General features: G+C 40.3%; 1 protein-coding gene across 3 annotated transcripts in view; it reads right to left on the bottom strand.

The window, feature by feature from the left end:
• LOC311101197 (CUB and sushi domain-containing protein 1-like) overlaps positions 1-21,115 on the bottom strand; it is a gene marked incomplete at both ends in the record, with an annotated part of 408,327 nt that overhangs the window by 138,230 nt on the left and 248,982 nt on the right. For all 3 annotated transcript variants that reach the window (XM_084142297.1, XM_084142298.1, XM_084142299.1), the window contains 5 exons: positions 5,016-5,128; positions 5,458-5,561; positions 15,195-15,316; positions 17,332-17,456; positions 17,948-18,029. In XM_084142297.1, coding sequence (XP_083998423.1) covers positions 5,016-5,128; positions 5,458-5,561; positions 15,195-15,316; positions 17,332-17,456; positions 17,948-18,029 — 546 coding nt within the window. The remainder of the gene's footprint in view (positions 1-5,015; positions 5,129-5,457; positions 5,562-15,194; positions 15,317-17,331; positions 17,457-17,947; positions 18,030-21,115) is intronic.

The following is a 21,115-nucleotide window of genomic DNA, read 5'->3' as shown; positions in this document are numbered from 1 at the left end:
TTTTTGTCTCATCAGACCACATGACCTTCTCCCATTCCTCCTCTGGATCATCCAGATGGTCATGGCGGCAGGTAGCTTAGTGGTTAAGCGCGTTGTGCCAGTAACCGAAAGGTCGCTGGTTCTAATCCCCAAGCCGACTAGGTGAAAAATCTGTTGATGTGCCCTTGAGCAAGGCACTTAACCCTAATTGCTCCTGTAAGTCGCTCTGGATAAGAGCGTCTGCTAAATGACTAAAATGTAAACTTCAGACGGGCCTGGACATGCGCTGGCTTGAGCAGGGGGACCTTGCGTGCGCTGCAGGATTTTAATCCATGACGGCGTAGTGTGTTACTAATGATTTTCTTTGAGACTGTGGTCCCAGCTCTCTTCAGGTCATTGACCAGGTCCTGCCGTGTAGTTCAGGGCTGATCCCTCACCTTCCTCATGATCATTGATGCCCCACGAGGTGAGATCTTGCATGGAGCCCCAGACCGAGGGTGATTGACCGTCATCTTGAACTTCTTCAATTTTCTAATAATTGCACCAACAGTTGTTGCCTTCTCATCAAGCTGCTTGCCTATTGTCCTGTAGCCCATCCCAGCCTTGTGCAGGTCTACAATTTTATCCCTAATGTCCTTACACAGCTCTCTGGTCTTGGCCATTGTGGAGAGGTTGGAGTCTGTTTGATTGTGTGTGGACAGGTGTCTTTTATACAGGTAACGAGTTCAAACAGGTGCAGTTAATACAGGTAATGAGTGGAGAACAGGAGTGCTTCTTAAAGAAAAACTAACAGGTCTGTGAGAGCCGGAATTCTTACTGGTTGGTAGGTGATCAAATACTTATGTCATGCAATAAAATGCAAATTAATTACTTAAAAATCATACAATGTGATTTTCTGGATTTTTGTTTTAGATCTCTACATGCTTTGTAAGTAGGAAAACCTGCAAAATCTGCAGTGTATCAAATACTTGTTCTCCCCACTGTATATATATAAAAGAGACTGCAGTTCAAAAGAATACATCTCAGTGACGGTGAGACTACTGCACTTACAACAACAATACGTTTCCATTATTCCATAACAACAGGTTTACTCGACTCTGATCCCAAATTGTAATGTATCTGGAAATGCATGATGACAAAAACACACTTTCCCTCCCTCTCACTCAGCTCCTTGTGAGACATCCCTCAAAATCAATGTTCTCGCAGTGAGCCTACCTTAGCTAGTTGTACTAGAGAAAATCTTAATCATCACAGAATGAATAACAAATAGGCCCATAGAATGTGCTACAGGAAGGAATTAAGGAAATAAAATACAAGTTAGGGGCAACATATTCACTAGAAGCCTGTGCCTAAAGGAACTGCTTACCTGCTAGCAAAGTGAGTTTGATGGTATGATGCAATGATTCTTTCCTTAATCCTTAACGTTTATCATAGTATGTGGCAATTTACTGATTTATACAGTGGCTTGCAGAGGACTGGGCTTTGACTAGGCCATTCCAAGACATTTAAATGTTTCCCCTTAAACCACCTGAGTGTTGCTTTAGCAGTATGTTTAGGGTCATTGTCCTGCTGGAAGGTGAACCCTCCGTCCCAGTCTCAAATCTCTGGAAGATTGAAACAGGTTTCCCTCAAGAATTTCTCTGTATTTAGCGCCATCCATCATTCTTTCAATTCTGACCAGTTTCCCAGTCCCTGCCGATGAAAAACATCCCCACAGCATGATGCTGCCACCACCATGCTTCACTGTGGGGATGGTGTTCTCGGGGTGATGAGAGGTGTTGGATTTGCGCCAGACATAGCGTTTTCCTTGATGGCCAAAAAGCTCAATTTTAGTCTCATCTGACCAGAGTACCTTCTTCCATACGTTTGGGGAGTCTCCCACATGCCTTTTGGCGAACACTAAACGTGTTTGCTTCTTTTTTTCTTTAAGCAATGGCTTTTTTCTGGCCAGTCTTCCATAAAGCCCAGCTCTGTGGAGTGTATGGCTTAAAGTGGCCCTATGGACAGATACTCCAATCTCCTCTGTGGAGCTTTGGTTATCTTTGGTCTCTTTGTTGCCTCTCTGATTAATGCCCTCCTTGCCTGGTCCGTGAGTTTTGGTGGGCGGCCCTCTCTTGGCAGGTTTGTTGTGGTGCCATATTATTTCAATTTTTTAATAATGAATTGAATGGTGCTCCGTGGGATGTTCAAAGTTTCTGATATTTTTTATAACCCAACACTGATCTGTACTTCTCCAAAACCTTGTCTCTGACCTGTTTGGAGAGCTCCTTGGTCTTCATGGTGCCGCTTGCTTGGTGGTGCCCCTTGCTCAGTGGTGTTGCAGACTCTGGGGCCTTTCAGAACAGGTGTATATATACTGAGATCATGTGACACTTAGATGCACACAGGTGGACTTTATTTAACTAATTATGTGATTTCTGAAGGTAATTGGTTGCACCAGATCTTATTTAGGGGCTTCATAGCAAAGGGGGTGAATACATATGCACGCACCACTTTTCCGTTATTTATTTATTCAAATTTTTTGAAACAAGTGATTTTTTCATTTCACATCACCAATTTGGACTATTTTGTGTATGTCCATTACATGAAATCCAAATAAAAATCAATTTAAATTACAGGTTGTAATGCAACAAAATAGGAAAAAACGCCAAGGGGGATGAATACTTTTGCAAAGCATTGTATGTGCCTATAGACAGTCTTCAGATGAACAAGCCTGACTGAATACTCCCCCAGATTGTATATACATTAGACATGGACACCTACTGTATGCAACCCCTGAAAATAAGTCCCACCTCTAGTGGTTTTGCTGTCAACTGTGACACCTGGACTGTAGACACTGGTTTGAAATTGGGTTTACACAAAGTTAATTGAGGTTGTGTCATTGTGCAGGGTTATGCATCGTGTTAAGTTGTCGATTGTGCAAACTGTCAGTGTGACCTTATAACGTAAGGGTTGAGACTTGAGGAGGTAATAGTCATCTCTAAATGGAAAGTGGATTGTCAGTGTGACCTTATAACGTAAGGGTTGAGACTTGACGAGATAATAGTCATCTCTAAATGGAAAGTGGATTGTCAGTGTGACCTTATAACGTAAGGGTTGAGACTTGACGAGATAATAGTCATCTCTAAATGGAAAGTGGATGGTCAGTGTGAACTTATAACGTAAGGGTTGAGACTTGAGGAGGTAATAGTCATCTCTAAATGGAAAGTGGATGGTGGTGACAATGGACTTTCCATTCAATGTTTCCACACAAAAATGTAAACTAATAACTTTCAAAAGTTCATAGAGGGTCGTGGTCCATGGATAACCTCAACAGTTTAGAAAACAAGATAGACTCTGGCGTCTATTCCAATAAACTACCAACTAGCCTATAGCATAGCTGTTTTATGGGTTGTAATATTGTTTACAAGCTAATTGCCCTGCTTAATCCATATTGGTGTCCTGCCATTTCTGGCCTGGTTCTAGCTGTAAAAAGGTATCTGTGAATTAATATTCAGTAGAGTTCATTTTTGTTTCACAGAGTTTCACATTGATTCATTATTAAAGCAATACAAACACGGTCTCCCAGTCAGAACAATAATTTGTCTAACTGTGGCAATAAATCGGCATACCAGGTTTGATTGAACAGGGGCTTAAATACAATTTACTTCCACCTAGCAGTTGAGTGGAATGGAAAACAACTTCCAAAGCAAACAGTGTCCCTACAGTATGTATCAGCAACGCAAATCTCTTCCCTCTCACAGCATGACACTACTTTAATGTGGGTCTGACTTTGCCAGAGTGACTTATTAGTGCCAGTTCAGTGCTATTCATCAATTGGAAGGAATTAGTCCAACCATCTGATACTGGGAATGAATAACCGTTTATGCTGGTGGAGGCAAATTCTGCACATTAGTGTTTATTGAAACAGATGCTTAGATATATTTATAGATGGGGCTGCAAAACTCTGGTAACTTTCCAAAAATTATCCGGTTTTCCAGAAAGCCTGGTTTGAACATTCATGTATTTACAACGGAATAAGCAGGAAATCCGGGAAATCTCCAACCAGGCTTTTTGGAAAACCAGGGAATTTTGGTTAAGTTACCAGAATTTTGCAACCCTATTCATAGAACTTTGCGTTGCTGTTATATGTTAGCCTATCCAAAATCAGCCAGTGCATTTCATTTGGATAACTCTAACATATCAGTGACTATGTCGAACACATGCTGGCCCATTTGGATAACTCTAACATATCAGTGACTATGTCGAACACATGCTGGCCCATTTGGATAACTCTAACATATCAGTGACTATGTCGAACACATGCTGGCCCATTTGGATAACTCTAACATATCAGTGACTATGTCGAACACATGCTGGCCCATTTGGATAACTCTAACATATCAGTGACTATGTCGAACACATGCTGGCCCATTTGGATAACTCTAACATATCAGTGACTATGTCGAACACATGCTGGCCCATTTGGATAACTCTAACATATCAGTGACTATGTCGAACACATGCTGGCCCATTTGGATAACTCTAACATATCAGTGACTATGTCGAACACATGCTGGCCCATTTGGATAACTCTAACATATCAGTGACTATGTCGAACACATGCTGGCCCATTTGCTTTAATCTTTCGCTGAAACTGTAGAAATGATGACTTGGCTGGAATGCGGTTTTAACCAATCAGCATTCAGGATGAGACCCACCCGTTGTATAATGTTATTTACGAAATCATTCTCTCTAAGGGTGCGTTCGTAAATTCGCTCTAACTATCTACTCCGATTTCAGAGCACTCTCGTCTGAGTGTGCAGGAGCGCAGAATAACTGATTAATTTACCAACGTGCAACACCTGTTGAATATGACCGGTGTCAGTAAAGGTCGTCCAAAAAACGCAATGAAATTGCTGAAAAGTCGCGCCAACTTTGAGACTCAAATAAGCATGGCCTCAACATTAAATGGTAGATGTACAGGGTTTAAATCCGGACAAATCCATTATTTGGCAGACCATTGAATATGTTCTCAAAGAAGAAAGGAAGTGTACCTTCATATGTGGCCTTGAACCCTTGTGACCCGATGGTGTCATCAGACTGGAGATGGAGCCACATCTGGTTGCTCAAACTGACTATCAGGTCAGGAACACTGGACCCTGTCAGCCTGAAACACATCACATGGAACTCAATGACTCATTAACTTATTGTCTCTTACTCAAATCAGAACCTTTATTTATTGTTTTCATGCTCCAAAAATGATGGTCATTATTTTCAAGTAAAGGTGTAAATGTGTATTAATTTATGACAATTATGTTCAATGTATTATCTGAATAACTGCCCCAATGCATTGTCCTATTTCATCTGTGTAGACTAGAACATAGTTCGGTGCAACTTAAAAATCTTACGGTGAATGCTGGGGGGAAAGGTTAGAGGGAACATTTCGAGGGAAAGTTTTGAGATAGTATAAATTCAGGGCATCTGCAGAATACTCACACATAGAGCACTCTCCTGGCATCGCCAATCTTCCCTCCGTCCCCCACTGTTAGCGTGTCATATCCTCTCTCAAGATCAAACTCCTCAAAGGCAAGCTTGATAACCTGCTCAAAACAGGACACATGTTCCACATTGGTTCAAGGACAGCCACAATATCTTGGCCATAAACCATTTTGCAATTGTACTGTTTACATAATGCTTATTTTCTTATTCTTCTATTCATTCTGATACAAAGTGCTTTGTTTTCCTATAAATGGTATCAATTAAAATAATTAAATCATAACAAATTCCCTTTAAAATCATGGAAAAAGTAAACAATCCATATCTGGGTCAACCGTGGTTTGGGATGTAGCCCTTTCCTGCAGTCAAATGAACTAGTGGCCTCATGGGTGGAATGTTATGAATATTTTCATAATTTCATAATGTATGAACATTATAGAAGAAGAAAAAATCTCTATATCTGACATGGTACAGGTGTCTTCTTTTTTTAAACCATAACCATGTGTGTGAGGTGTATACTTTTGTTTCAAAGTAGATTTGTTTAAGACTACCAAGAAACACTCTGTGTGACCCTGATTTAGCCTACTGCAGTAATTAAATCAATATTTCAGGATTGGTGTGGTTTTGCATCAAAATCCAATAAAATGTTAATAATGTTATGCGCTATGATTGAATTCCAACCATAGATCCCATGAAATAATATTGAGTCTTTTATCATGTATTGTAGAAAAACATCATAGTACTCTGGTATGACAAACATAGCTTATTCGTATTAGAGCAGCAAAAGACATTGCAGCTGCTGCAGCTCTATACTTTCAAACGCATCTGTTTTGTGTGTGCTGTGATAAACAGAATAATTAGCATTGCATAGTATTTGCAAAAAGCACCACTGTCCCAGCTACCAGGGAGACTGAAATAATGAAACCATGAAATACATTTGCAAATAATTTAGTGGTGGCAATGCAATGATGAAATGGAAAAGAGTAGTTCAATTATTTGCAATGCCTGGGCATGAACAAAGACTTGAGAAAAAAAGATGCCTCCACTTTTGATGCCGGCACAAGAAGAAAGGCAGTTAAAAGAAAATTGGATTTGAGAAGAGATTGCTTGAAGGGAAGAAATGAAGCTTAATTAGGACAAGTCCATTATCAACATCCTCAAATTCTCTCAATTGGACCATTAAAAAACCATTATTCCCATCCATATTTCTCCTCCTGAGACTCCAAGCGCAAATGTATTACCTGTGTAGGTTGGGCTATCCTCACTGAAATGTGTAGTAGCAAGCCCAAAGTGAATGATCAATGTGAGAGCCTAAACCCTTGGTACGAGTTCACTGGTAGCTAGTTTACTTTTCAGGAGCCACTTATCACTCACCCTGCATTGTAAACTCAACTATTCTGATATACTGTATATATGTTTTTAAACATTGCAGAGATTGATGATAATAATAACTAATGTCAAGATCTAACACATTTTTCCTCAATGACCAACGGCTGCTAAACCAAGAATAATAGTCATTTTAATGGAACTTAACAATACAATAATAGATTTGTAGATTTGATCAACTTGTTTAATTAGACTGCAGCCCCCTCTGTTTCTAATTCAATCGTCATGCATTGTACTACAAAGCGCACGAAAACTCAAAATTGTCTAAGGATAATTGTGGCTTTGTGGCAATCCAATGTCCATGAGATGTCAATCTTTGTTGACCTTTGACACCTCCGATACAGCATGTGCCACCTGAGAGAAATAGCATTAAAGGAAAATTCAACCCCAAAACTATATTTTGGTATTTGTTTCATTAGTCCATTGCTGACATAGTCCCAAAATGTTTTGCTTGTCAGCAATCAAGTTTTCAAAATATGTAACTTTCAAAATACATAAATACATCCTGTATGATGCAAAATGCATCATATGGGGATGATTTCTGTATTTTGAAAGTTTCATCTCTTGAAAACCTGAGTGCTGACAAGCAAAAAAAAATCGGACTATGTCAGCAATGGACTAATGAAACAAAATATCATTTTGGGGTGGAGTTTTCCTTTAAAGGAAACCAATATGCGCTAAAATTGAATTCCGACCTATGCTTTAATAACAATGAAATACAGAAACTATACAAATACATACAGCAATGTGATGATGTCATGGTGACTGTAACAAGCAGATAGACAGACAGAGCTAGGAATAAATTAGCAATTACACACTGACCTGCCATTTACAATAATAATAGAATATGGAGAGCAATATCCATGTCCATGGCGACTCTCTTTTGGCAGCCAGTAATGATTTAAAAAATAACCTATCCAACAGCCTCATTGGAGTGGTTAAGGACATGCCTTGACCTCTAAAATGAGAATTATCTTGAATGACAGAGCAAGATTCCTAAATGTCCTCACAAAAGGCATGGATAACACGATTGGTCAGCATCAATATGAACAGAAAGCATTACAGCTCATTATGCTTGTCAGGTAATCAATCCATCCGTAATGAATTACAGAGTTCAAGATGCAAAAAAGATTAGGGAGATGTTTAAAATGGTAAACACAAAATTGTATCATTCTAGATAGAGTACGCCATAGCTATAGTCTACAATAAAGTCCACTGATTATAAAGAGATAATACATTAATACAAAGGAGATTATAATCTTTTACAACAAATACCAATGTGGAGGATACATTTTATTCAATGAAATGTCAAGCTGTGCCATAACCATACATACATCCTGAAACAAGTGACTGTTGGCACTCTTCACTAGTCTTCTCTCTATGTCTCTGTGATACCATACCGTCAACAGAGGTAAACATATGTTGTTGTTTTTTACGCAACTGTGATTCTGCTAAGTACCTCTGAAGTTTTTGGACAAGCAATCTGTGTGGAATGTCAAACTTTGTAGTAAGCAGTTTGAGGCAATCTTAAATGAGATGTCTACAATACCACCCTCTCAATTACCCTGTCAAAAACAGAAAGTGTTTTTACAGAAGACTTAGCAAGAGGAGAAAACTGCACTTGTGGTCTATATCAACACAATTGCAAGCTGACAGCGCACCTTGGTGATTGTTCCTTCAACTGGCTTATATACAATATTTTAGGGCACTTTTGATTTCTTCATTTTATTCAGAACCAGAAGGCATGACAACTGGCTCAATGGTTCTGTTTTGTCTTCATTTGTTGATAAAACTTCTAAAATGCTTTTAAAACATCCATTTGACCTTGTATAGGTTGTTGATGTTTTGTAACTCATCCAAAATAATCACTGTCTGATTGGAACAACTGTCCCTATACATTTTGCCTACCGTTTTGTGTCCCAAGGATATTGTTTTGTCAAAAGCATTACACTATTTGTTTATGAATACTGTCTACTAGTTACATACACAAACACTGACACATCGGAGGTAAATACAGAGCATTCGGAAAGGATTCAGACCCCTTTACTTTTTCCACATTTTGTTAAGTTACAGCTTTATTCTAAAATGGATTAAATAAATAAAAAAATCTACACACAATACCCCATAATGACTAAGAAAAAACCGGTTTTTAGAAAATGTTTATATATATTTTTTCTTTGAAATACCTTATTTACATTAGTATTCAGACCCTTTGCTATGAGACTCGAAATTGAGCTCAGGTGCATCCTGTTTCCATTGATCATCCTTGAGATGTTTCAACAACTTGATTGGAGTCCACCTGTGGTAAATTCAATTGATTGGACATGATTTGGAAAGGCACACACCTTGTCTATATAAGGTCCAACAGTTGACAGAGCAAAAACCAAGCACAGATCTGAGGAAGGGTACCAAAAAATGTCCGCAGCATTGAAGGTCCCCAAGGACACAGCGGCCTCCATCTTTCCTAAGTGGAAGAAGTATGGAACCACCAAGACTCTTCCTATAGCTGGCCGCCCTGCCAAACTGAGCAGTCGGGGGAGAAGGGCCTTGGTCAGGGAGGTGACCAAGAACCCGATGGTCACTCTGACAGAGCTCCAGAGTTCCTCTGTGGATATGGGAGAACCTTCCAGAAGGACAACCATCTCTGCAGCACTCCACCAATCAGGCCTTTATGGTAGGGTGGCCAGACGGAAGCCACTCCTCAGTAAAAGGCACATGACAGCACGCTTGGAGTTTGCTGAAAGGCACCTAAAGGACTCTCAGACCATGAGAAACAAGATTCTCTGACCTGATGAAACCAAGATTAAACTATTTGGCCTGAATGCCAAGCGTCACGTCTGGAGGAAACCAGGCACCGCTCATCACCTGGCTAATATCATCCCTAAGGTGAAGAATGGTGATGGCAGCATCATGCTGTGGCAATGTTTTTCAGCGGCAGGGACTGGGCGACTAGTCAGGATTGAGGGAAAGATGAACGGAGCAAAGTACAGAGAGATCCTTGACGAAAACCTGCTCCAGAGCACTCAGGACATCAGACTGGAGCGAAAGTTCACCTTCCAACAGGACAATGGTCCTAAGCACACAGGCAAGACAACGCAGGAGTTGCTTCGGGACAAGTCTCTGAATGTCCTTGAGTGGCCCAGCAAGAGCCCGGACTAGAAACCGATTGAACATCTCTGGTGAGACCTGAAAATAGCTGTGCAGAGATGCTCCCCATCCATCCTGACAGAGCTTGAAAGGTTCTGCAGAGAAGAATGGGAGAAACTCCCCAAATACAGGTGTGCCAAGCTTGTCATACCCAAGAGGACTTGAGGCTGTAATCGCTTCCAAAGGCGCTTCAACAAAGTATCTGAATACTTATGTACAGTGAGGGAAAAAAGTATTTGATCCCCTGCTGATTTTGTACGTTTGCCCACTGACAAAGAAATTATCAGTCTATAATTTTAATGGTAGGTTTATTTGAACAGTGAGAGAAAGAATAACAACAAAAAAATCCAGAAAAACACATGTCAAAAATGTTATAAATTGATTTGCATTTTAATGAGGGAAATAAGTATTTGACCCCATCTCAATCAGAAACATTTCTGGCTCCCAGGTGTCTTTTATACAGGTAACGAGCTGAGATTAGGAGCACACTCTTAAAGGGAGTGCTCGTAATCTCAGTTTGTTACCTGTATAAAAGACACCTGTCCACTGAAGCAATCAATCAATCAGATTCCAAACTCTACACCATGGCCAAGACCAAAGAGCTCTCCAAGGATGTCAGGGACAAGATTATAGACCTACACAAGGCTGGAATGGGCTACAAGACCATCGCCAAGCAGCTTGGTGAGAAGGTGACAACAGCTGGTGAGATATTCGCAAATGGAAGAAACACAAAAATAATCTCCCTCGGCCTGGGGCTCCATGAAAGATCTCACCTCGTGGAGTTGCAATGATCATGAGAACAGTGAGGAATCAGCCCAGAACTACATGGGAGGATCTTGTCAATGATCTCAAGGCAGCTAGGATCATAGTCACCAAGAAAACAATTGGTAACACACTACGCCGTGAAGGACTGAAATCCTGCAGCGCCCACAAGGTCCCCCTGCTCAAGAAAGCACATACAGTGGGGGAAAAAAGTATTTAGTCAGCCACCAATTGTGCAAGTTCTCCCACTTAAAAAGATGAGAGAGGCCTGTAATTTTCATCATAGGTACACGTCAACTATGACAGACAAAATGAGAAAAAAGAATCCAGAAAATCACATTGTAGGATTTTTAATGAATTTATTTGCAAATTATGGTGGAAAATAAGTATTTGGTCAATAACAAAAGTTTCTCAATACTTTGTTATATACCCTTTGTTGGCAATGACACAGGTCAAACATTTTCTGTAAGTCTTCACAAGGTTTTCACACACTGTTGCTGGTATTTTGGCCCATTCCTCCATGCAGATCTCCTCTAGAGCAGTGATGTTTTGGGGCTGTCGCTGGGCAACACGGACTTTCAACTCCCTCCAAAGATTTTCTATGGGGTTGAGATCTGGAGACTGGCTAGGCCACTCCAGGACCTTGAAATGCTTCTTACGAAGCTTTTGGGATCATTGTCATGCTGAAAGACCCAGCCACGTTTCATCTTCAATGACCTTGCTGATGGAAGGAGGTTTTCACTCAAAATCTCACGATACATGGCCCCATTCATTCTTTCCTTTACACGGATCAGTCGTCCTGGTCCCTTTGCAGAAAAACAGCCCCAAAGCATGATGTTTCCACCCCCATGCTTCACAGTAGGTATGGTGTTCTTTGGATGCAACTCAGCATTCTTTGTCCTCCAAACACGACGAGTTTAGTTTTTACCAAAAAGTTATATTTTGGTTTCATCTGACCATATGACATTCTCCCAATCCTCTTCTGGATCATCCAAATGCACTCTAGCAAACTTCAGACGGGCCTGGACATGTACTGGCTTAAGCAGGGGGACATGTGTTGCACTGCAGGATTTGAGTCCCTGGCGGCGTAGTGTGTTACTGATGGTAGGCTTTGTTACTTTGGTCCCAGCTCTCTGCAGGTCATTCACTAGGTCCCCCCATGTGGTTCTGGGATTTTTGCTCACCGTTCTTGTGATCATTTTGACCCCACAGGGTGAGATCTTGTGTGGAGCCCCAGATCGTGGGAGATTATCAGTGGTCTTGTATGTCTTCCATTTCCTAATAATTGCTCCCACAGTTGATTTATTCAAACCAAGCTGCTTACCTATTGCAGATTCAGTCTTCCCAGCCTGGTGCAGGTCTACAATTTTGTTTCTGGTGTCCTTTGACAGCTCTTTGGTCTTGGCCATAGTGGAGTTTGAAGTGTGACTGTTTGAGGTTGTGGACAGGTGTCTTTTATACTGATAATAAGTTCAAACAGGTGCCATTAATACAGGTAACGAGTGGAGGACAGAGGAGCCTCTTAAAGAAGAAGTTACAGGTCTGTGAGAGCCAGAAATCTTGCTTGTTTGTAGGTGACCAAATACTTATTTTCCACCATAATTTGCAAAGAAATTCATAAAAAATCCTGCAATGTGATTTTCTAGATTTGTTTTCTCAATTTGTCTGTCATAGTTGACGTGTACCTATGATGAAAATTACAGGCCTCTCATCTTTTTAAGTAGGAAAACTTGCACAATTGGTGGCTGACTAAATACTTTTTTCCCCCACTGTATACAGTGCCATCTGAAGTTTGCCAATAAACATCTGAATGATTCAGAGGAGAACTGGGTGAAAGTGTTGTGGTCAGATGAGACCAAAATCGAGCTCTTTACCATCAACTCAACTCGCCGTGTTTGGAGGAGGAGGAATGCTGCCTATGACCCCAAGAACACCATCCCCACCGTCAAACATGGAGGTGGAAACATTATGCTTTGGTGGTGTTTTTCTGCTAAGAGGACAGGACAACTTGAAAATGAGTCGTGGATGGGTATTCCAGCATGACAATGACCCAAAACACATGGCCAAGGCAACAAAGGAGTGGTTTAAGAAGAAGCACATTAAGGTCCTGGAGTGGCCTAGCCAGTCTCCAGACCTTAATCCCATAGAAAATCTGTGGAGGGAGCTGAAGGTGAAGGTTCGAGTTGCCAAACGTCAGCCTCGAAACCTTAATGACTTGGAGAAGATCTGCAAAGAGGAGTGAAACAAAATCCCTCCTGAGATGTGTGCAAACCTGGTGGCCAACTACAAGAAACGTCTGACCTCTGTGATTGCCAACAAGGGTTTTGCCACCAAGTACTAAGTCATGTTTTGCAGAGGGGTCAAATACTTATTTCCCTCATTAAAATGCAAATCAATTTATAACATTTTTGACATGCATTTTTCTGGATTTTTTTGTTGTTATTCTGTCTCTCACTGTTCAAATAAACCTACCATTAAAATTATAGACTGATCATGTCTTTGTCAGTGAGAAAACGTACAAAATCAGCAGGGGATCAAAATACTTTTTTCTCTCACTGTAAATGTGATATTTCCGGGGTTTTTTAACCTGTTTTTGCTTTGTCATTATGGGGTATTGTATGTAGATTGATGAGGGAAAACAAATATTTAACCCATTTTAGAATAAGGCTGTAGCATAACAAAATGTTCAAAAAGTTAAGGGGTCTGAATATTTTCCGAATGAACTGTATATTAATGTGTTAATGACTAAATTCATTATTGAATTGATTATCGTCCTTTTCCTATGAGGGAATGCGAGGTGATGCTGAAATACACAGCTCAGGTCCGAGCATAACAAGTCAAATTGTGAGTCAAAACATTCATTCAAATTATTGTGTCCACTGAATGTGGTAACAAAATGAATCCAAAATTACTCCAGACATGAACAAAATCGTTTAAGGTGCAATTTCCAAAATTGAATATTCCCTGACAGGTACTGTGTCGGGTGACTTTTCTAAAAACGTCTCCGGTGTGTTTCAATAAGTATAAACAAGGTAGCAAGAAAAAAGAACAACTGTCAGCTCACTGTCCCAAGAGACTCTGGGATCTCTGCAATCTTCGAGTCTCTTTTCCAATGTTTTAAAACCCAAGTCAAAACCCATGTTTTCCACCAAGATAAATGTTCATATGTTTCAATGATGACATTCCACAAATAAGGAAACCATGAACACTTGACTTCCACAGCAAGTTAAAAATGGCACTTGCCTCTTGTAATAATTACAGGTAAAAATATATTTCAGAACAGTAATTTAATTACAAAACATGGACAACTTTCAGATAATTCTACACTATACAATTTGCTAAATTTGTTGAGAATAGGTTTAAGGAAAGGAACAAACTTATCAATTTGCACGGCAGACAGATTGGTACATTTGAACTCACTTAATAAATCCAACGTAAATCTCTAATGAACATGTACAGTAGTATGTGCAAGATACATCCATTCTTATCAGGTTTGTTTCTGAATTGGGCATGCTGAATACCTGGGTGAGACACTTTACAAAGTAGTTTGAGAATGCTGTTCAAAGTCATTTCTAGCTTGACTTAATTTGCCCGAGTGCTGTTCTGTGGCTGCACCAAGAAGGTGAAGTCCCATCAATTATGTTCATAGGGAGTTTTGGTTTTGAGTGGACAGTGTCAACGGCAACATAACAAATACTGGTGGTCACATACAGAAATTCATATGCATCAGAGATGCAGCAATTTACAGCCAAGTGACTAATTATTCATTTCTAATCCTTTTGAAGCATTCCATTTCCTTTAAGGCACTCCTTCTTGAACTATCCATAATTTACAGCAGGAGATATTAACTACTGTTTGTTTTATCTTTAGTGCTCTGACCCCTACGTGGCACAAGGGATATAAAAGACAAGTAGAAACCAGTAATTCAGTCGTTTTAAGTGGACCCTCTTTACAAAATAAGCTTGTTTTCTGCTAATTTCCCCCTTGTATTTGTTATGCTAATTTAGTGATTCTAATACCACTTGTATGCCAATGAACACAATGGCATTGCATTAATACCGTAACATAATGATAATTATGTGCTTGGATCCCCCTTTCATTAGATGTCCTATTGGTTCACTGTCACAATACAATATATTTCCCTTCATTTGGAGCGAAAACATCTCTGACTACATCCGAAATTGTGATTTTGACATAGCCTTTATAATCAACTTGCAAAATACAACACAAACTGTGTTAAATGATTGAAGTTGAACCAGTCACCTTTCAGAGAGACTCATTAGCAAGGCTATGCATGTTGATAACTCACTGTGTTTATGTGATAGAAAGAAAGAAAGAAAGAAAGAAAGAAAGAAAGAAAGAAAGAAAGAAAGAAAGAAAGAAAGAAAGAAAGAAAGAAAGAAAGAAAGAAAGAAAGAAAGAAAGAAAGAAATGTGACTCACCTTCCTATTGTCCAGTGCTGTTATGACCCAAACACAGTGGGCATTGTTGTCGTACTGAACAGGGTAATTAGGAGAGGTGATGAAGCCCTTTGGTCCTCTTGAATTAGAACCACACGTTCTCGCTGTTGAAATAAAATACAAATACATTTATCATAATAAAATAAGTGAATGCTACATTGGAAGGGAATACCTAGTCAGTTGCACAACTGAATGCATTCAACCGAAATGTATCTTCCGCATTTAACCCAACCCCTCTGAATCAGAGAGGTGTGGGGGGCTGCCTTAATCGACGTCATCGGTGCCCGGGAGTGGTTGTTGTTGGGGGTTAACTGCCTTGCTCAGGGGCAGAACCGAAGATTTTTCCAGGTTTCCGGCTCGGGGATTCGAACCAGCAACCTTTGGGTTACTGCACCTAATTACTCAACGTTTACTTACTCATTACTTAACGTTTATCCTGAAGATTGGTGAGTGAAATCATCAAGAGGTGAAGAAGCAGTCTGACATCACCCTTTGTCTGGTTACAATTTACATTTTAGTCATTTAGCAGACGCTCTTATCCAGAGCGACTTACAGTTAGTGAGTACATACATTTTCATACTGGCCCCCCGTGGGAAACGAACCCACAACCCTGGCGTTGCAAGCGCCATGCTCTACCAACTGAGCTACAGGGGACAATGACTTAAAATGATTAATTATGAAATCTCTGATGACTACGCTGTGCGCCTGTTAATTATCGAAAAGTCAGAGGGTTCTGAAGTTGGTAGAAAAAACTCCTAAACGAGCACATCCTTAATTTACAGGTCGGAAAAACATTCTATAATTAACTCTAAATAATCACCTGGGATCATGCCCATCCGGGAGAGTAAAGAGCAGCAGTGGATCTCTGGAGGCTTTTTAACTTCACATTTAATGGCTTCTACCTGTTACTTAGCTCCGCATGGAAGGGGTGATGGTGGAGAGAGGTCTGGGGGCGAGGGGGTAGTAGAGTGTTATTCTTAAAGGGTTTACTGGGCGACGCTGTGACAAAAAGTGTCTGGATCGATCAGTACTCCCCAGGAATGGTGCTAAGAAATTGTCAAACATGGTTACTCTTTCCTTCTGGAAGGCTGACATACTGCCTCATTTCATTTTGATTAATGTCATCTGGAGGCCTGTGTCCTCTATGGCTTTGAAAGTTAGACCTCTGCAGATCTCACCTCAAGTGGACATTAGCTGCCTGTACACACCAATAATATAACTGTGAGGCGATCATCAGTTACCATCAGTATAGCCACAACTGTGTGGGTATAATTTACAGTTTGCTAGCACTTAACCTAACCTATATGGATTGCTTTAAATCTCCTGTGAAACAAAATAAAAAACATGTCATGCATGCTTCCCTAAAAAACATGTCATGCTTCCCTAAAAAACATGTCATGCTTCCCTAAAAAACATGTCATGCTTCCCTAAAAAACATGTAATGCGTCCCTAAATCTAAATGGATAGGCATTATTGATAAATAGTGCATTTAGCAAAAATATGAAAAGTAAACAAATGTTTCTGTTTTTGTACACAGTATGTGCTAGCAAAAGTTAACCATGCAGTCATAATAGTTTTGGAGTTACTGCTTCTCACAGATGGCTAACAACTACACGTCTCAATAAAGACATAAATAAGACGATTCAATGCTTTTAAATCAAGGGGATTGAATCTTGAATAGCCTTTGTAAATTCCAGCTAAAACCATGGTAATATGAGGAATAGAGAACATTCAAGTAATTGACCTGGGTAGTAGGTAACAGTTAAATCCTCAAAATGCATTAATCTCTGTACTGTCGTGCCTCACCATTAAACACCTCACACCCTCCTTATCATTGGTGTGTGTGTCCCATCTCCCTTAACGAGATGTGACATTGTACATCTTAATTTGACTGGTTTCTCAAAGCAGGAAAATAATCCTGCAGCAACAGGAAATATGAATTATTATGTGAAATGTTTAAGTGGAAATTCAAACTTTAGAAGCCTTATTAAACATTGAATACACTACAAGTTTGGATTTCCAAATGCTCTGCCACACAGGGTGATCAAATTAAGAGAGCATATCTGTACCTACAGAAAGTGTTGGGATGGGAAAAGAGCCTGCCTGGGTTCACACTTACTGCGACAGATAGGCCTGTGGTCACTCCAGGCGGCCAGCGTCTCTGTCACTCTCTGGCAAGTGATGCTCTTTGATCCCTGAAGCACATAGCTGTCATCACAGGAAAACTGGATACTGGCTCCGACCCTGTGGGAGTTGGAGAAACAAATTACCGTCAGTGACCGACATGCCGCACAGAGCACGGCATCAACTACTAACTCCTCTATGCCTGTGACAGACTTCCTTCTGTCAAATCTGCAACAAGCAACATGGGATAAAACGTTTTCTCTTTACACCAGTAGATTGCTATGATGTGTTCCAAACAACCAAATGTAACTTTTTTTGGTCTGTGTACAAGTTCCCTCAATTTCTCAAATGTTTTAAATGTTTTATGGTGATAAGTACATCTGCCTCCTTAACAAACCAGTAATGACCCTTGTTGAATTAAGGCATCTTCTCTAAGAGGGTCTTATCACCTATTGTGCGGGTGTAATTTCAGTCACTACTGGTGATGGCATAGCAGTGGGGGTTTAAAAAGGCCTATTCCACACAGCAGGGCTCGCCTTGATTAAAGCTGTTCCACACAGTTCCCATTTCACTGAGGCCAAACCTGATAAGAGTGACGCAAAGGAACCCACTGAAAGTCTGAGCCCATCCTCTTCCCATTCTCTGGAATCCCAGGATCTGGACAAATGTCTGCTGCCATGCCCCCTTGGCTCACTACAGAAAGAGGATAAAGGTGGAATACAGAGTGGTGAGAAAAGAGGTACCAAACCTATTCAATTACTAGTGACAGATATCATAGAGGAATACCATGAAAGTGGTGCAACTCAAGTGCACTGTATAGTACGTGTAAGTCAAATGTTTTATTTATTTTTATCTAATAATCTAAGTAATGTGATAAGCTTGATTGTACAGTTTTCATGACTAGTTGATTCATTGACAGTACAAAATATACACACTGATGGTTAGAAAAAAGGTTAAGAGTTTGCTATGGGATTATACAGAGGCTCTGAGACTTTTAACAAAGGCCCATATTGATGCGCCATAACAAGTGCTGACAAGAATCGGAAAGGTATTATAGTAGAAACACAGGGACAGAAGCAAGAGACAATGGTGACAAACAGCACTCTCACAATCAGGGGATTAGAGCAATTCATCCTCATTTCATGTTCTAACAAGATCACGCGTCATTAGTCTCAATGAAAGAAAATGATTCCTCTATCGCTGCCATTAATTCAGAAGCCATGAATGAATACAAAGATGAATCCACTTAAAGTTTCTGCATATTTAGATCATTGGCAGTAAAATTATCAATGAAAACTTTGGGAGACAATTTGGTTTAATAATGGCTTTCAGAATGGAAATTGCATTGATCATTGTGCGCTGTTGCACTGAAAACATTAATGTGAAGGAAGAAGTTAAAAGTCTCTAATGGCCACAACACAGACTGAAACAAATCATTACACCTAATCCCCCTCACAAAAGCGGTTCTTAACCTCAAGGGTCTTTTCCTGGTTAAATAAAGGTTGAATAAAAACATTACAAAAAAATAATCTTGCATCTAATTGTCCTGGACAATACCCTGGACACAACTTTTAGTGTATTCTATCCTGCAATATAATACACATTGCTTAATGTTAACATACACTGAGTGTACAAAACATTAGGAACATGACAGACTGACCAGGTGAAAGCTATGATCCCTTATTGATGTCACCTGTTAAATCCACTTCGATCAGTGTAGATGAAGGGGAGGAGACATGTTAAAGAAGGATTTTTAAACCTTGAGACACTTGAGACATGGATTGTGTATGTGTGCCATTCAGAGAGTGAATGGGCAAGACAAAATATTTAAGTGCCTTTGAACGGGGTATGGTATTAGGTGCCAGATGCACCGGTTTGAGAGTGTGAAGAACTACAACGCTGCTGGGTTTTTCACGCTCAACAGTTTCCTGTGTGTATCAAGAATGGTCCACCACCCAAAGGACATCCAGCCAACTTGACACAACTGTGGGAAGCATTGGAGTCAACATGGGCCAGCATCCCTGTGGAACGCTTTCGACACCTTGTAGAGCCCATGCCCTCAACGAACTGAGGCTTTTTTGAGGGCAAAATGGGGTGCAACTCAATATTAGGAAGGTGTTCTTACTGTTTTGTACACTCAGTGTATGTTAGCATATGCACAATAGCACATTTACGTAAGAAGGTAAGAAAATGGTCATACAATTTACAGAACAACAGTTGGATAGGTGCATTTATCAAAAGAACAATCCATTTTTATATTGAACTTGTTAATAAGCTTTGCTTAAAGAGAAATATCTGAACAGGTGGGTCAACAGCTATAGAACTAAAACAGCCTGTACAAGTAAATGTTTCATCATAACATTTGTATGGGTTGCATTCAGATATGAAATATGTATTTCCACCTTGTAATGACAGGAGCTTTAATGATTCACTGCTCGTGGCAATACAACGAAAACAAACCGTGAAAAGGTCATGCTTCATAACATATCCTCTTCCACCATTCCTGTGCCAGTGTGTGTCTGTGTTCTCACCTTCATTTCTGCATCATTCTGTCACATAACCTCAGTTTATTTACTGCCCCAGAACCACATTAGGTCAACTTACACATAACTGTAACTCGGTCACAAAAAGCTGGTGCAAAAGGCATTGTGAAAAAGAAAAGTGCCCCTTTTTCCATCCATTCCTTTTGATGTACAGTGGGGAAAAAAAGTATTTAGTCAGCCACCAATTGTGCAAGTTCTCCCACTTAAAAAGATGAGAGAGGCCTGTAATTTTCATCATAGGTACACGTCAACTATGACAGACAAATAGAGAAAAAAAAATCCAGAAAATCACATTGTAGGATTTTTTATGAATTTATTTGCAAATTATGGTGGAAAATAAGTATTTGGTCACCTACAAACAAGCAAGATTTCTGGCTCTCACAGAACTGTAACTTCTTCTTTAAGAGGCTCCTCTGTCCTCCACTCGTTACCTGTATTAATGGCACCTGTTTGAACTTGTTATCAGTATAAAAGACACCTGTCCACAACCTCAAACAGTCACACTCCAAACACCACTATGGCCAAGACCAAAGAGCTGTCAAAGGACACCAGAAACAAAATTGTAGACCTGCACCAGGCTGGGAAGACTGAATCTGCAATAGGTAAGCAGCTTGGTTTGAAGAAATCAACTGTGGGAGCAATTATTAGGAAATGGAAGACATACAAGACCACTGATAATCTCCCTCGATCTGGGGCTCCACGCAAGATCTCACCCTGTGGGGTCAAAATGATCACAAGAACGGTGAGCAAAAATCCCAGAACCACACGGGGGGACCTAGTGAATGACCTGCAGAGAGCTGGGACCAAAGTAACAAAGCCTACCATCAGTAACACACTACACCGCCAGGGACTCAAATCCTGCAGTGAAAGACGTGTCCCCCTGCTTAAGCCAGTACATGTCCAGGCCCGTCTGAAGTTTGCTAGAGTGCATTTGGATGATCCAGAAGAGGAATGGGAGAATGTCATATGGTCAAATGAAACCAAAATATAACTTTTTGGTAAAAACTCAACTCGTCGTGTTTGGAGGACAAAGAATGCTGAGTTGCATCCAAAGAACACCATACCTACTGTGAAGCATGGGGGTGGAAACATCATGCTTTGGGGCTGTTTTTCTGCAAAGGGACCAGGACGACTGATCCGTGTAAAGGAAAGAATGAATGGGGCCATGTATCGTGAGATTTTGAGTGAAAACCTCCTTCCATCAGCAAGGGCATTGAAGATGAAACGTGGCTGGGT

The sequence above is a fragment of the Coregonus lavaretus genome (genome assembly GCF_964263955.1).
Source record: "Coregonus lavaretus genome assembly, chromosome: 25".
Classification (NCBI taxonomy): domain Eukaryota; kingdom Metazoa; phylum Chordata; class Actinopteri; order Salmoniformes; family Salmonidae; genus Coregonus; species Coregonus lavaretus.
The sequence above is the reverse complement of the archived record's forward strand: the minus strand, read 5'-3'. Positions and strand labels throughout refer to the sequence as shown.